Source organism: Bufo bufo, chromosome 1, assembly GCF_905171765.1.
Source record: "Bufo bufo chromosome 1, aBufBuf1.1, whole genome shotgun sequence".
NCBI lineage: Eukaryota > Metazoa > Chordata > Amphibia > Anura > Bufonidae > Bufo > Bufo bufo.
The window spans coordinates 161,553,563-161,570,474 of NC_053389.1; the positions used below are offsets into that span (position 1 = coordinate 161,553,563).

Here is a 16,912-nt window from a genome sequence, read left to right on the forward strand (position 1 = left end):
GCTCTGCAGCACACTCTCCCTGGAAATGATTGTATGAAGCTCTTGCCCCCGGTCAGGGCGCATTTCTCACGCTGCAGATCTCTCTCTAATGAACAGAAGAATTGATCTGTGCTGTATTGATTATCCGCGTATGAAGCTACATGGATGACTCGGGGGCCGGGGGTGATGTGAACCCAACCTGACGAGTAATGTTCATCCCTCGAAACCAAACACTAAATATCGGATATTTTATGACCAGTTTTCTGCTCTTGTACAGTAATGGGGGGGGGAGGGGATCATTGATAAAAATTATAATGTTCATCACATTGTACGACACGATGCAGCGAGATCTCACTGTAAATAATCCCGGGTAATTACCACCTCATACGCCAAGATATGAGCGTATTCCCCGCCTGGTGAATCGCTCCCAGAAGGTCTATCTATGAATGCAGCATTTAAATATTCATGGCACCCCCTGCTTTATGTTCCATGTGAGGTATTAAGCCCCAATAAACTCAGCCGTGTCTATGTTTTATCGTTTCACCATCGGCCAGGAGGGGTAAAGACAAAGGGGCAGACGTGAAACCATTATCATTAATTCCCTGGGTTGCGGAATGCAGTATACCAGGGGGCGAGATTCTAAGAGGAAACCAAAATCCTGATAAATTTTCACTTTGCTTCAAAGGGCCCCACAGAAGCCGCAGATCATTAATAACATCATATCAGGACTGAGCGCTTGTCTCTTCCCTACATCAAACGCGGACGGCAAGTTAAAAGGGACCTGACTCATGACACGGCCGCCTCAAGTGCTGCAGCTGATAAGGGAGACTGGTTTACAGGGCAGCAGATGAGCAGATTATTACCTGCCGGGAATTTATTATTAAAAATATAAGCAGCAAAGGGTCTAGGAGTCCCAAAAAAAAGAAATGTGATTGTCTACTTAAAATGTACAGATCAGGATGAACTTGTGACACCCAGGTTCAAAGGGATCATGGCTGCAGGAAAGTGTCGTATCTGGGCTCTTGGTGGAAGAGACCAAGGCAAATATGACAATCCACGCTATAGTAAAAAGATGTAAAGAATAGCAAATAGTGAGCGGCACCTTAGGAAGAACATACAAACAAAGAAAGACCAGTGACTTGTGCCCACAGCCCGCCCGTCATGCATGAAATGAGATGAAATGAGTACTTACAGAATGGGCCAACTGGAGCAACGTGAACACACATGAAATAAAAGAAAGCATGAGATGAGTACCCAGCACAATACTGAGACAACACGAAATATGAACATAAAGCTGCAAACTATGGACTGATAAAAATATGGGTGTACACGGACAGCTGAAAATGTTCAGTTTGGATTATAATGCATCCAATGACTTGGTTCTTCAGATAACAGGATGCTCTGCTCTTACCATGAACGCCGAGAGAGCCAGAGGCCTCAGATTTGCCGACACTGTTCTCCGTAATACAAGTATACGTTCCCTCATCGTCCGCAGTCACCCGGGAGATCCGCAACGTGTTGTCACTGCGAATCTCATACCTGCAATTCACAATCAAAAAGGAAAAGCCGTCCAGCTTTAGTGTCTGCTGGGGTTTAGCATTGCTCTACTATCAGTGACTCCAAGTTAGGGGCAATGTCTATTGGAGTCCGCGGTAGTATACACCACAATTCCTGTCTCGGAGGCTCAAGCTGCTGCTCTGTCCCCACATTACACTGGATAGACCATCACTAGCTGATCGTCGGTGGTCCGACACCCGGCACCCCTGCCAATCAGGTGCCCAAACTATGTAGTGAAGGGGACTCAATGGTAGCAGCACTGCAGTGACGAGCTCTGTATACTACACAGTTGAAGGTGCAGCGCTACACTCAAACAGCCAATTGCCACTGGTGCAGAATGCCAGACCCCCAACGATCAGCTAGTGATAGGCCATCACTTGGTAAAAGCTGGACAACCCCTAGTAGTGAATGTAAATGGCAATAATCACCTTCCTCGGGGTAATTCTCCTTCTTCTTTCCGCCAGCGAGCGGTGGGCATTGGGTCACCTTGAACCTCACACTGAAAGTCCACCACATCATCTGCTAGGACCACCTGGTTTATGGGTCTTCTTACAAATGTGGGTCGCTCTGTGAAGAAAGGGGCAATTATTTGCTTGTAAATACTGGGGAAAACACTTTATTCTCCTACAAAATAATTTAAGACCCTGGGTTGTTGCCCGTTCAGATGTTATTTAGGCGTTTCTGGGGAAGCTTGCAGTACTCAGCTTTCCCACTGAGGAGAATATATTACTGTGCCATCCAGGAGCCTGAGAAGGCTGGGTGACAACCCCTGTAGGTGCTGTAATGGTGGTCACACTGATTGTCACCCCGTTTCCTAAATGAAGGTCTATGGGTGAGCAGTGTAGCTGGGGCTACAGCTAAGGGAACAGGAATGACTTGACAGCGAGGGTTAATTAGAAGGAACATGACTGAGCTTTTCCTTTCCCATCGGAAGCGTCAGGAATGTGATTTTCTCTCTTGTGGTTTAATTCTCAGGATAATTAGTCTCTATTTTCTCCTCCTACGGAACAAATGTCTCTAGTTGTGCTTTATCTCCAGCATGAATCACTTCCTGGCAATGAGTGACACTTCTTCACTCTGCAATTCCACATATTGTAACCTACCAAAGACTACAAGCTGCGCCGGTTCACTGTCTCGTTCTCCCACCATATTGGTCGCCACACACACGTACATCCCAGCGTCCATCTTCCTGGTATTGGAGATCATCAGTTTTCCTCCCCGGATCTAAAATGTAAAGATTCATGAAATGCATAAATGCAACAATGTAACAAGATACAGCAAATACAGGTCAGTATTTATCGGTTCTCTATATGGCACCTGCATGTCCTACAGTGTTGTAGTTACAGTGGTGACCTGTTTGATTTACAACATAAAGTCCCCACATGAATGACAATACGGACGGAATACGCTTATAGAGAAAATCTACTCCCATGGCTCCACACATCAAAACTTAGGATCGCCAAGTACAAGGATGAAACTAGTTATCCTGCGTAAACTCACCGTGATGCGCTCATCCTTATCACTGATGCGGACATTTTCCTTCTTCCAGGATATAGTGGGTTCAGGGTGGCCTCTGGGTGGGATGCACTCCATTACTGCTGGTTCTCCTGCTGCCACCACCACATCACTGGGAGCCTGACGAAAGTCATCCCTTAAAACTGGAAAAGAAGAAAAATATTATGTTAGAAAGAGAAGCATCAGGTCCAATCACCCATCTATCAGAGTACCACCACTTACATATACTAACACACCACCCGCCATGTAATGTAGACACCCCCCATCTATCAGAGTACCACCACTTACATATACTAACACACCACCCGCCATGTAATGTAGACACCCCCCATCTATCAGAGTACCACCACTTACATATACTAACACACCACCCGCCATGTAATGTAGACACACCCCCCATCTATCAGAGTACCACCACTTACATATACTAACACACCACCCGCCATGTAATGTAGACACCCCCCATCTATCAGAGTACCACCACTTACATATACTAACACACCACCCGCCATGTAATGTAGACACCCCCCATCTATCAGAGTACCACCACATATATATACTAACACAGCACCCACCATGTAATGTAGACACCCCCCATCTATCAGAGTACCACCACTTACATATACTAACACACCACCCGCCATGTAATGTAGACACCCCCCATCTATCAGAGTACCACCACTTACATATACTAACACAGCACCCACCATGTAATGTAGACACCCCCATCTATCAGAGTACCACTTACATATACTAACACAGCACCCACCATGTAATGTAGACACCCCCATCTATCAGAGTACCACTTACATATACTAACACAGCACCCACCATGTAATGTAGACACCCCCCATCTATCAGAGTACCACCACTTACATATACTAACACAGCACCCGCCATGTAATGTAGACACCCCCCATCTATCAGAGTACCACTTACAGTGGGGGAAATAATTATTTGACCCCTCACTGATTTTGTAAGTTTGTCCAATGACAAAGAAATGAAAAGTCTCAGAACAGTATCATTTCAATGGTAGGTTTATTGTAACCGTGGCAGATAGCACATCAAAAGGAAAATCGAAAAAATAACTTTAAATAAAAGATAGCAACTGATTTGCATTTCATTGAGTGAAATAAGTATTTGAACCCCTACCAACCATTAAGAGTTCTGGCTCCCACAGAGTGGTTAGACACTTCTACTCAATTAGTCACCCTCATTAAGGACACCTGTCTTAACTAGTCACCTGTGTAAAAGACACCTGTCCACAGAATCAATCAATCAAGCAGACTCCAAACTCTCCAACATGGGAAAGACCAAAGAGCTGTCCAAGGATGTCAGAGACAAAATTGTAGACCTGCACAAGGCTGGAATGGGCTACAAAACCATTAGCAAGAAGCTGGGAGAGAAGGTGACAACTGTTGGTGCGATTGTTCGAAAATGGAAGGAGCACAAAATGACCATCAATCGACCTTGCTCTGGGGCTCCACGCAAGATCTCACCTCGTGGGGTGTCAATGGTTCTGAGAAAGGTGAAAAAGCATCCTAGAACTACACGGGAGGAGTTAGTTAATGACCTCAAATTAGCAGGGACCACAGTCACCAAGAAAACCATTGGAAACACATTACACCGCAATGGATTAAAATCCTGCAGGGCTCGCAAGGTCCCCCTGCTCAGGAAGGCACATGTGCAGGCCCGTCTGAAGTTTGCCAATGAACACCTGAATGATTCAGAGAGTGACTGGGAGAAGGTGCTGTGGTCTGATGAGACCAAAATAGAGCTCTTTGGCATTAACTCAACTCGCTGTGTTTGGAGGAAGAAAAATGCTGCCTATGACCCCCAAAACACCGTCCCCACCGTCAAGCATGGGGGTGGAAACATTTTGCTTTGGGGGTGTTTTTCTGCTAAGGGCACAGGACAACTTATTCGCATAAACGGGAAAATGGACGGAGCCATGTATCGTGAAATCCTGAGCGACAACCTCCTTCCCTCTGCCAGGAAACTGAAAATGGGTCGTGGATGGGTGTTCCAGCACGACAATGACCCAAAACATACAGCAAAGGCAACAAAGGAGTGGCTCAAGAAGAAGCACATTAAGGTCATGGAGTGGCCTAGTCAGTCTCCGGACCTTAATCCAATCGAAAACCTATGGAGGGAGCTCAAGCTCAGAGTTGCACAGAGACAGCCTCGAAACCTTAGGGATTTAGAGATGATCTGCAAAGAGGAGTGGACCAACATTCCTCCTAAAATGTGCGCAAACTTGGTCATCAATTACAAGAAACGTTTGACCTCTGTGCTTGCAAACAAGGGTTTTTCCACCAAGTATTAAGTCTTTTTTTGTTAGAGGGTTCAAATACTTATTTCACTCAATGAAATGCAAATCAGTTGCTATCTTTTATTTAAAGTTATTTTTTCGATTTTCCTTTTGATGTGCTATCTGCCACTGTTACAATAAACCTACCATTGAAATGATACTGTTCTGAGACTTTTCATTTTTTTGTCATTGGACAAACTTACAAAATCAGTGAGGGGTCAAATAATTATTTCCCCCACTGTACATATACTAACACAGCACCCACCATGTAATGTAGACACCCCCCATCTATCAGAGTACCACCACTTACATATACTAACACAGCACCCACCATGTAATGTAGACACCCCCCATCTATCAGAGTACCACCACTTACATATACTAACACACCACCCGCCATGTAATGTAGACACCCCCCATCTATCAGAGTACCACCACTTACATATACTAACACACCACCCGCCATGTAATGTAGACACCCCCCATCTATCAGAGTACCACTTACATATACTAACACAGCACCCACCATGTAATGTAGACACCACCCATCTATCAGAGTACCACCACTTACATATACTAACACAGCACCCACCATGTAATGTAGACACCCCCCATCTATCAGAGTACCACCACTTACATATACTAACACAGCACCCACCATGTAATGTAGACACCCCCCATCTATCAGAGTACCATTTACATATACTAACACAGCACCCACCATGTAATGTAGACACCACCCATCTATCAGAGTACCACCACATATATATACTAACACAGCACCCACCATGTAATGTAGACACCACCCATCTATCAGAGTACCACCACTTACATATACTAACACAGCACCCACCATGTAATGTAGACACCCCCCATCTATCAGAGTACCACCACATATATATACTAACACAGCACCCACCATGTAATGTAGACACCCCCCATCTATCAGAGTACCACCACTTACATATACTAACACAGCACCCACCATGTAATGTAGACACCCCCCATCTATCAGAGTACCACCACTTACATATACTAACACAGCACCCACCATGTAATGTAGACACCCCCCATCTATCAGAGTACCACCACTTACATATACTAACACAGCACCCACCATGTAATGTAGACACCCCCCATCTATCAGAGTACCACCACTTACATATACTAACACAGCACCCACCATGTAATGTAGACACCCCCCATCTATCAGAGTACCATTTACATATACTAACACAGCACCCACCATGTAATGTAGACACCACCCATCTATCAGAGTACCACCACATATATATACTAACACAGCACCCACCATGTAATGTAGACACCACCCATCTATCAGAGTACCACCACTTACATATACTAACACAGCACCCGCCATGTAATGTAGACACCCCCCATCTATCAGAGTACCACCACATATATATACTAACACAGCACCCACCATGTAATGTAGACACCCCCCATCTATCAGAGTACCACCACTTACATATACTAACACAGCACCCACCATGTAATGTAGACACCCCCCATCTATCAGAGTACCACCACTTTCTCTTCCCTATATCCTAGTAACGTCACTGAATCCCCCCTCCCCTTTTTATATTGCAGACCACCACCGCTGACCTTCCCTTCTCTATATTAGGCTACTTTTACATCTGTGTTTTGCTGGACAGTTTTGAGATCCATCACAGGATCTCAAAACCACAGTAAAATGCTTCCGTTTTTGCCCTATTCATTTTCAATGGGGACAAAACTGAATGAACTTAAACGGAGTGTATCCGAATGCACTTCCTTCCGTTTTGTTGCGTTCCCATGACGCCCAAACAAACGTTGCAAGTGTTTTTATGTGCGTCATGGGATACTGAGCAAAACGGACCTGGCATGAATCACAGTGTAAGTAAATGGTGCCGGATCCGTTTTTTTCTATGATAATACAATAAGATCGGTTCTGATCGGTTGCAGACGGTAGTATTATTGACCGGATGTGTTTTTGCTGATCCTCTGATGGATCCAGCAAAAACGCTGATGTGTAAGTGTCCTTAGAGCACCACTAGTGACCTTCCCTCCCCTATATCAGAGTATCACCATTGACTTTCTATCCCTATATCAGAATACCATCACTGCACCCCCCTTATATCAGTGCGCCACCACTGACTTTCCTACCACCACTCTCATTGCCAACATATATACGAACCATGACGTCACACACTACAGCCAAATTACAGTTCTCACCCCCTAACCCCCCCTTTGTTTTAGAGCAGAGCACCTCAGGGGGACACACGGTGACCCTTGCTTCCTATCTACCTCCAGACGCAGGCTCATCTGTCGCTCCCAGCAGCCGCTCTCCCCCTGATAACTGATGATTTATTCCTGACTTGTGTTCTCCACAGTTAAAGAGGAGAAGATTCATGGCTTTCATTTAAGTGTTGACACATTTAGAAAAATCTTATTAATCAAGTGGTGTCTTTTTATGGACAGACTTTAATTATTTAGCTGTAACTGCCCCCTTGATATTACACTACTGTACCAGGCTAGAAAGGCCACTTGGGGGGGAGGGGCGGCGTATTGGACTACTGTTCAAAGGAAACAAAAATCCTACTGCGGTAATTTCAGAGACATCACCCAGATTGCACCCGGGGTTATATCCTCAGAATTGGTATTCTTCCTTACAAAGCAAATTTTTACACCTAAACAGGATTTCCCCTAAAACACTCGAAATAATAAGCCTTCGTCCATTTGGACAGATGGTTCCTGACAATTCCAGTGCTCACAGAAGTTGTCACCCAGGTTCCCACATCTGGACGGATTGCCATGTTCACTAGTTGCATTAAAGGGGGCACATAAGAAGATATTCTAGATGTCATGAAGGATGTGGGGCCCTCAAGCTTGCCTCCTGGAAGAACGCATGTTTTATATAGTAATGGTTGACATTAACTCATGCCGTGCTGAACACAAGCACTGTGGATCACAGATTTGTATAGACTGGTCTTCCATATGACACTAGGTGGAGGGACACACCCAGCAGCCCCATGTAAATCATCACACTTTGCTTTGTTTTGCAACTGACAGATGCATTTTCATTATCAGAAGGAGCGTTTGACCTCCACCCCGTGCAAGCGACATCTGCCACACAAAGGGTCACATCCTCCCTATGGCCAGGACTAGTCAGGTCACTGCACATCTGTCCACAAACATCTGCAGCAACTGAGGCCTCAGATGATGGACAAATTATCTAGATCACTCAGCTAATTAGTTGTCTGCAGAGAACTTACAAGCCGGGGAAGGGAGCACTAAACTTTATTACCTCTGAGAGGAAGCCCCATGATGACAGACCTGATGACATGTTGGGGGGAGGGGGTCTAATATTACTGCAACTGCCTCATGGGAAACAGGAGCAGCAGGTTCTGTCAGAAGTCAACTGCTGCAAATCATCTCCAAGATGCACTGGGAATATGGACACCTCCTCAACCCCTCCACCAGGGAGAACCGTCTCCAGTACCTGACTGCGGTGATATTCCTTCAGCTTGATACAGGGGGCACCACCTGCTCCTTTGTTCAATACTCCATCAGCTCTACATGGGGTAATAGACATTGGTAGGCTGCTTTACTGGGATTGTCACCCACCATTTCTAGACTCTTAAATGGCAAACAGCCTACTGATAGGTCTTCAAACAACTGGCAGGTTTGCTATTCAGGAGAACACCGACTTACAGGATAGCTACCTTACATCTTGTGGCATTAGAGGCAGAGCTTTCTTTTCTTTTTGGAAAGAGAGCTAATTTGTACATCTTTTTTCCCAGAGGAACATTACATGACCTAAAAGACTCATCATACCTACTAGGCTATTCTCAATAAGGAGAAATAGAACCCCTGAATCAAGTTCTTTCTGCTCTGCCCTAATGAGGGGCAATCGCCCTGAAACAGATTTCTGCAGATGAGGTGCTGGCTTAGCTATAATCCTGTCTAAAGATTGAACATTGGCTTTTCTTTTTGGGAAGAGAGACAATTTATATACTTTCTTCCCAGAGGAGCATTTCATGGGCTGTAAGACTCTTTACTCCTACTGGGCGCTCTCCATAAGGAGAAATAACCCACTGAGAACCTCTTTGAGCTGTAAAAGAGGCCAGAATAGGATAATGACTGGGACTGTTGCTGAATGCATCTGTTGGGGCAAGTGCCTTATTTCAGGGTCCCTATTACCGTTCTCAGGACTCAGCTGCAAACTGTCCTCCGTCCTGCACCCTAACATAACAGATTTCCTGCCAGTGTCCCCCCTCTTTATCTTCTTTTATAACGAGATCTCACTCTGTAATAATAAATTGAATTATTTAAAGCCGGGCGCTGTCACCGTGAAGCAGATAAAGCTTTGTGCCTACGATATACTGTAATTGTTCATTAAAACAAATGACACTTTCTCCACTGGCAGAAGCCGCGCTGTCAGAGTGCAAGACCTCGAAAAAGTGATTAATAAGATTGTTGCTTTCCCGGCAAATTCAGCGCAAGTGAAATTTCATCGGTGTGACAGAGAAACATGAGTTTAATTCTGCACATTAGGGGCTGAGGATCGGGATGAAGGACGCACCGAGGATTCCAATTAGGTTAATTGAAAGGACTACTGGAGTCTGCAGTAAGAAGCTGCCGCCATGACACTTACTAAGTATTCTGGGGAACTTACAGTTACAGAGTGGCTGCTGACGACAACCTCCTGTCATTCCCACCTCTAGTTCTGCCCCAATGTGTCCGAAAGAGGCTTTTATTTTGACTCCTCACAGACCAACTTCTAGCAGGAAGGAGTCTGCTGCAGGAAGAATACCAACCCTCACCATCCTGCTCTTTCTGGAAAGCTACGCCTCACCCCTTTAATTAGGCTCCCCCTTTTGAATAGCTGCTCAGGCCAACATGACGAAGGTAAAGGTGACCTGAACTTCTGATCTTTCGGACATATTTGATTCTGGAGCTGCAAAAAGTCTTTTAAGCCAGCACATGCATAGTAAAACCTCTCCAAAAGACCACCTCTATGAGAATACCATCCCCTTTTCCAGGCCCGATTCCCCATAATGGATTTATATGTATATATATTATTTATATTGGCCATCTTATTGGGTGGTCATCTTAAAGAGGTTTTTACTATATACAAGCTCAATTTTCATTCATTCCTTAGATTTTCTGGGAATTCAATATTGATGGCCTATCCTCAGGATAGGTCAACAATATCAGATCTGTGGCGGTCTGACTCCCGACCCTCCCGCCAATTAGCTGTTTGAAAGGCATGTAGACTCTTCACAGCATACCAAGAACAGCGCTGCACGTTGTATAGTGGACATGATTGGTATTGCAGCCAGGCCTCATTCATTGGATTGGGACTGAGCTACATATAGGGCATGTGAACAATAAATGTGGTGCCACAACCTCTTCAAACACCTTATCGGCGGGGGTGCAGAGAGTCGGGCCCCCACCAATCTGATATTGATGGCCTGTCCTGAGGATAGATCATCAATACTGTACTCCTGGAAAACCCATTTAAATGGAGACAAGGCTCATTTTCTGACAACTTGTTTGTAACTTCGGTAAGCCATGTAACTGACATTTTACATTTGTCCAAATCAATATTTTTTTTCATGATATTAAAATAACGTAGAATACTTGCTCTTCGTAAATGCACCATTATCTGAGGGGAATAAATATTTTATCCGACGTCAGTAAATTTACCAACACAAAGATTTTTAAATAATCATTAAACGACTAATCGCAATAACAGATTTTTCTAATTTTTAAGGTGTTATTTATTTTTATGTTTTGGTGGCTGAATACAGAGAACCGGGTGCCTCAGACACATTGTCCATATCGTCTGCATTGTTCTTCTGGCAAGGAAGGAATGACATCAACCTTGCATGTTACAAAGTAACAGCGCTGTAACCATGGCAACAAGCAATGACCCCCAAATACCAATCAGCTCCTATGTGAAGGACTCGAGGGCAATTCTTTTTTTCTCCCTTCTTGTTTATTTCACTGGACTCTTATATGGCAGATTTAATGGCCATCATTTGCACATGTCAGAGGAAAAATCATATTTTCACAGTCAGAAAATATTATTGGCCCCTCTGGTAAAATCTGCTTATGGACAATAGTATTGGGACAGGTACACATTACACCTACACGAGCTCTTATGACTTCCCTTTCTAAATCCACAGATCTTGGAGTTTGTATGTGGGAATTTTTGTCCATTCATCCAGAAGAACATTTGTGAGGTCAGACACTGATGTTGGAGGAGAAGGTCTGACTCACAATCTCCAGTCTGGTTCATCACAAAGGTGTTAGAAGGTGTTGAGGCCGGGGCTCTGTGCAGGCTAGTTAAGTTCTTCTTAACTGAAGGACCCTGATTTACTTGCGGTCTGAAACGCGTTACTGTAACCTGTGATGTCTTGCTTTGGATTTTAAACGCACAATAAAGATTCCACCTTTTGCATCTTGGAAGCTGGATTTTTCTTGGTCTTGAATATTTCACAGCAATCAAGTCCGGAGGTTGCCATCCGTGCTCCAGGCAGGTGGACGGTGGGTGAGAGCTTCTTTACTTTCCCTGTTTCAGTTAAGTTCTTCTATACCAAACTCACCCAACCAAATTTGCTTTGTGCTCTTGGATACAGTCATGCTGGAACAGAAAAGGTCCTTCCCCAAAGTGTTCCCATAAAGTTGGAAGCACACAATTGTCCATACTTTCTTGGTATGCTGAAGCGTTAAGATTCCCCTTCACTGCAACTAAGGGGCCAACACCGACCCCTGATAAACAACCCCATTATTCCTCCTCCACCAAACTTTACAGTTGACACAATGCAGTTAGGCAAGTAACGTTCGCCTAGCATTTGTCAAAACCAGACCCGTCCATCAGACTGCCAGATAGAGAAGTGTCATTCATCACTCCAAAGAACACGTTTCCAATGCTCAAGAGTCCAGTGGCTTTACACCACTCCATCCGACTCTTGGCAATGTGCTTGGTGATGTAAGGCTTGCGTATAAGCTGCTCAGCCATGAAAACCCATGCCGTGAACTCCTGGTGGTAATACCAGAAGAGGTTTGGACTCTGCAGTTATTGAGTCAGGGGCGGATTGGCCATAGACCTTACAGGGAAATTTCCCGGTGGGCCGATGCCCAGGGGTCCGCGTGGGCCCTCCTCACGGCCGGTCAGTGGAAGTTTTTGAGGATCTATTTTGTGCTGCTGGCAGTATTTTGTGATGGACTGTGGTATTTGGCTCTGTTTGGGTGGTATAATGTGCCACAATATGGTATTGCTGGTATTGCTTCCATCAATTTGGACCCGACTACAAAACGAGGCCACTTTTAGTATTTTTTCCAGGGCCACTTTGAGTTCCCAGTCCGCCCCTGGCGTTGGTAGCATTTAAGCACCATCTAGTATGCATATTTACATGGTCACCATTTAATGGCTGAGCTGCAATACTGCTACTCACAGTTGATAGTGGAATATCTAGGAGGGAATACATTTCACAAACTGACTTGTTGCAGCAGTGGCATCCACCCTGGAATTCAGTGATTTCTTTAGAACGAGCCATTCTTTCACAAACGTTCGTAAAGACAAAATGCATGGACAGGGGATGGATTTTATACACCTGTGGCAATGGAACTAGATGAAAGGGAATGACCACATGGTACAGACATGTCATGGCTCCAGCGGGCTCTCATTAAGCTAATGAAACTTTTACACTGTTTAGTCGGTCTGCATAGTTAATGACCGTGTGGTAGTGGCTGTGCTGTGCGGCCATTAACAATGCACACGGACTAAACAGTGTGGGCTTCATTAGTGTAATTAGAGCCTGCTGCGGCTGTACGGCTGTGCAGTATTCAACCACAGCGCAGCTGCATCGCAACCACAAGACAACTGCACCGTGTGGTCATACCCAAACACCTTAAAGAGGACCGGTCTCCGCTCCTGACATGCCTGTTTTAATAACGTCATGCATTCCCCATGTAATAACTATTCTTATGGCTCTATGTTGCCATTCCTTTATTACTTCTAGATAGAAGTTATGAAGTTATGTCAATCAGCTGCTTCTAAGGCCACCAGGATATTGTCATGCATTAAACGAGGCATGGACTCGAGGGGCAGGGACAGGTTTAACAACTTCACCAGATAGGCTGGGGACTTCGATTTACTGTTGATTTTTAGACGTATCTGCTGGAAATAAAGGGCGGGGGGGGTGTATCCTGATGCATAATTCAGTCCGGCTCTGCTCCGCACTACACAGGGTGCAGGTTCCCACGTACATTTACCACTGTAAGACCCCGCAAATTCCTGGAGAGAATAAATTGGAGCCTCGGGAGTCACCTCACAGAGAGAAGGAGAAGCGCCTTGTGTCAACATGTCACCGGCCACTGCTGTTCCTTCACCATAATTGAATTTCTGGGAAGATGACTTGACCTTTGTGTCAATAACTCCCCCCATATCAGGTCGGTCGTGCTGTGGATTTCATTACGTGGCAGTGTCCTTACACAGTACATGCAGAATATTATGGTGTGGACATACATGGCAGCTACTGCCTCTCACCAGTGTCATGGCTTCTGCTTTGGAGACAGATCAGTTATAATCTGATATGGACTGTTCTTTATTTGTAGTTGACTTAGGCTCTGTTCACATCTACGTTATTCTTCTCTGTCACAGGGTCGAAGAGTGAAAATAATGGCGCCACTGGATCCATCCCGTGATGGACACCAACAGCGCCCTGTACTACTGTAGTGGGGTTCATCAGGTGCTACATGCTGCAATATTTTGTCCACATTTGCCAGTGAGTCAAAGATGGATGCATCTAACAGGGCCTCCAACACAGCCTCAGGGCCCATTCACACGATCGTATGGTGGCCGTTCCCATGTTGCATTGACTTGAATGAGTCCCCGATCTGCAAGATGCAGCAAAATGTAGGACATGTCCTATCTTTTGCGATGCGGAGGCACGGACCCATTCAAGTCAATAGGTCTGCACTACAATACAGCAGTACTCACGGCTGATGCCCGTGTTTTGTGGACCGCTGTTTGTGGTCTGTAACATGGGCACGGCGACCATACGATCGTATGACTGGGCCATTATGAAGGATCCTTCGGGTTTCTGTCATTCTAGTGGATAGAAGAGTGCTGCAGGAGGCAGTCAAATGTCAATGGAGAACTGATGCCAAATGAAAGCAAGTGTGAACACAGCCTGTCTACAAAGGATCCGATAATTCACCTCATGTGCTAGGACTGATGTTTTGCATGTTTACTGTGTTGAGTTGGTCAATAATTTTTTTGGGGATAAAGCTGACAACAACCAATAAGACCACCATTAAAGAACCCAAAGGGGTTGGCATCAGCTTTCTTAGAGACCTGAACTTTTTTAGCACTACAGAACAAGCATAGACAGGCAACCAGCTTTCCTAGAGATGTCAAGCGACCTAGTTATACCGTGATACAGTCACCCAGCTTTATCACTGAATTATAGGGAGTCTGTCACCAGGAGAATCACCGCTAGATCAGACACAAAGCCTTTCACTTAGCAATCCACTGCTTCATTATGGAGAACAAGTACTTTTAATACACATGTAAATGAGCAGTTACGTGCACTGAGGGCGGGCCTAAGCAACTCTGTGCACCTTTGCTTCTCATGCTTCATCTGCCCAAGGCCTACTACTACTACTACTACTACTAGCTAGAGATTTTATTTCATTGATCAGCAAGAAAAGCACAGACATGCAGTAGAATTTTGCTGTGTTTTTCATACTATTCATTCCACAAGGGGGCACTGTTATGTGGAAATAGGCCAATTGACCCAAGACAAGCAATACAATATACAAAGAGAAAGGTGTGTTCAGCATCACTAGATAATCTGTGTCACCGTGTAGCTCTAGTAGAACTACACCTGCTAGCATGGCTTGACCTTCAGAAGCTGGATGTTGTACTTTCACAGGCCACAGATCGCTAAGGTACAGACCACGGGGGGTATATAACTCTGAGGCAGCTGATACACAGTAATAACACATAATAACTCCTGTTTGGCCCCTGGATGAAGATTCAATATTTATTGGGCCCTGTTGTAAGGCGCCTCGGGTCTTGAGCTTCTAGAGATTTCACCCCAGACAACAAGGCAGAAATAATCAATACAAGAGGCTGCGGCGTCCTGAGCTTATACATAACAAAGGCGGCAGCCTGCACATGAATAACCCCGCAGCTACACCAAGGTCTCCTCCATCTGCACACACGCACCACCTGTAAAACCCATAGCCACAGCACGGCAGGTGGCTCGTAATTCTGACCCCTAAAATCTGCCCCATCTTGTGGCAATCCTTGCGTTCATCAAGCATGGGTCTATAATTTCCTAATGGGAACAATGCAGAATTAGTCGTGTGCAGGAAAATTATGCAAAACTGCATTTTACTGCAGCCCGGTTATATACCTAATGGCGGATTTATCATATTTTCTGCCGCCATTTTAACATATTGATGAATGTTTCTGCTCGCCTATTGTTAGCAACAAAAAAATAAAAATAAAAAATAGCTGTGAAAAAAAGAAAGCTCCATCAGGTCAAACTTTCAGGAAACCCTGATCGATGACCCATTCAATGAGAGTGAGAGTACAGGAGAGGTTAGTGTAACATATAAGAGGACATAAACATGACATTGGGGCAATACTAGTAAAGGGACAGAGGAGCGCGGCCAGTTTTAGGGTGCAGTCACACGACCGTATTTTCAAACTGCGTTTGATTAGCATTTTTTACGGATCGCATGCACACCCATTATTTTCTATGGACTGCAAAAAATGCAGACAGCGCACAGACATCATCATTATTTTGTGGATTCACGATTTGCAGACCGCAAAACAGATACGGCCCTGTGAATGCACCCTCATTCGTATGCTTATATAATGGAGATAGTTTAGGAAATCTAAAATCAATTACTATCTAAAATACTACTACCTACTTCGCGTTGGAGGATGCTGCACTATTTTTATTTTATTTTGTAAAATGATGGACACAAGATGGAAAACCTGCCCAAATCCATTATACTCAATGGGGTCCGTTGGTGCCATCAGTGTCCGTCAAGTGAAGGATCTGGCATTGCTGTCTTTTTCATTTTTCCGTTCCTATGACAGAACAGAAAAGCAGAAATGCGGATGCAGATAAGAACCCAGCCTAAGGCTCGTGCACGTCTGTACTTCAGTGTGCTGTTTTTTTTTTGTTTTGTTTTTTCAAAGAAAGCACACTGACCCATTAATTTCTATGGGAAAAAGCACTCATCTGTCTTTACTGGGGATCTGGGCACCCAATCCCCAAATTTCAGCACAGGTCCTATATATTATCCATGGATAAGAACAACATTTCCATTGATAGGAGTGAAAAAAAAAATGGAATATCCATATTTTGCGGATCTGTTCACAGATACACAGATTACCAGTGCTGGAATAAATAATGGGGAAGAGGCAGCCAATCAGATTCCAGATCCCAGCCATCTGACCTTGTTAAATACACTGCGCTCTCCGATTGGCCAGTGCATTTAATGGTAATCTCTTAA

At 44.7% G+C, this 16,912-nt stretch overlaps 1 protein-coding gene across 3 annotated transcripts in view; it reads right to left on the bottom strand.

Annotated features, from left to right (window-relative positions):
• The window catches only part of ROBO3 (roundabout guidance receptor 3), a 141,284-nt gene that overhangs the window by 48,049 nt on the left and 76,323 nt on the right, over nt 1-16,912 (bottom strand). For 2 of the 3 annotated variants that reach the window (XM_040431153.1, XM_040431135.1), the window contains exons 3-7: nt 3,037-3,194; nt 2,640-2,760; nt 1,965-2,103; nt 1,391-1,518; nt 1,172-1,183 (exon numbers count right to left, since the gene is read on the bottom strand). In XM_040431153.1, the coding sequence (XP_040287087.1) occupies nt 1,172-1,183; nt 1,391-1,518; nt 1,965-2,103; nt 2,640-2,760; nt 3,037-3,194 (558 nt within the window). The remainder of the gene's footprint in view (nt 1-1,171; nt 1,184-1,390; nt 1,519-1,964; nt 2,104-2,639; nt 2,761-3,036; nt 3,195-16,912) is intronic. The other variant, XM_040431143.1, reaches the window with a different exon arrangement.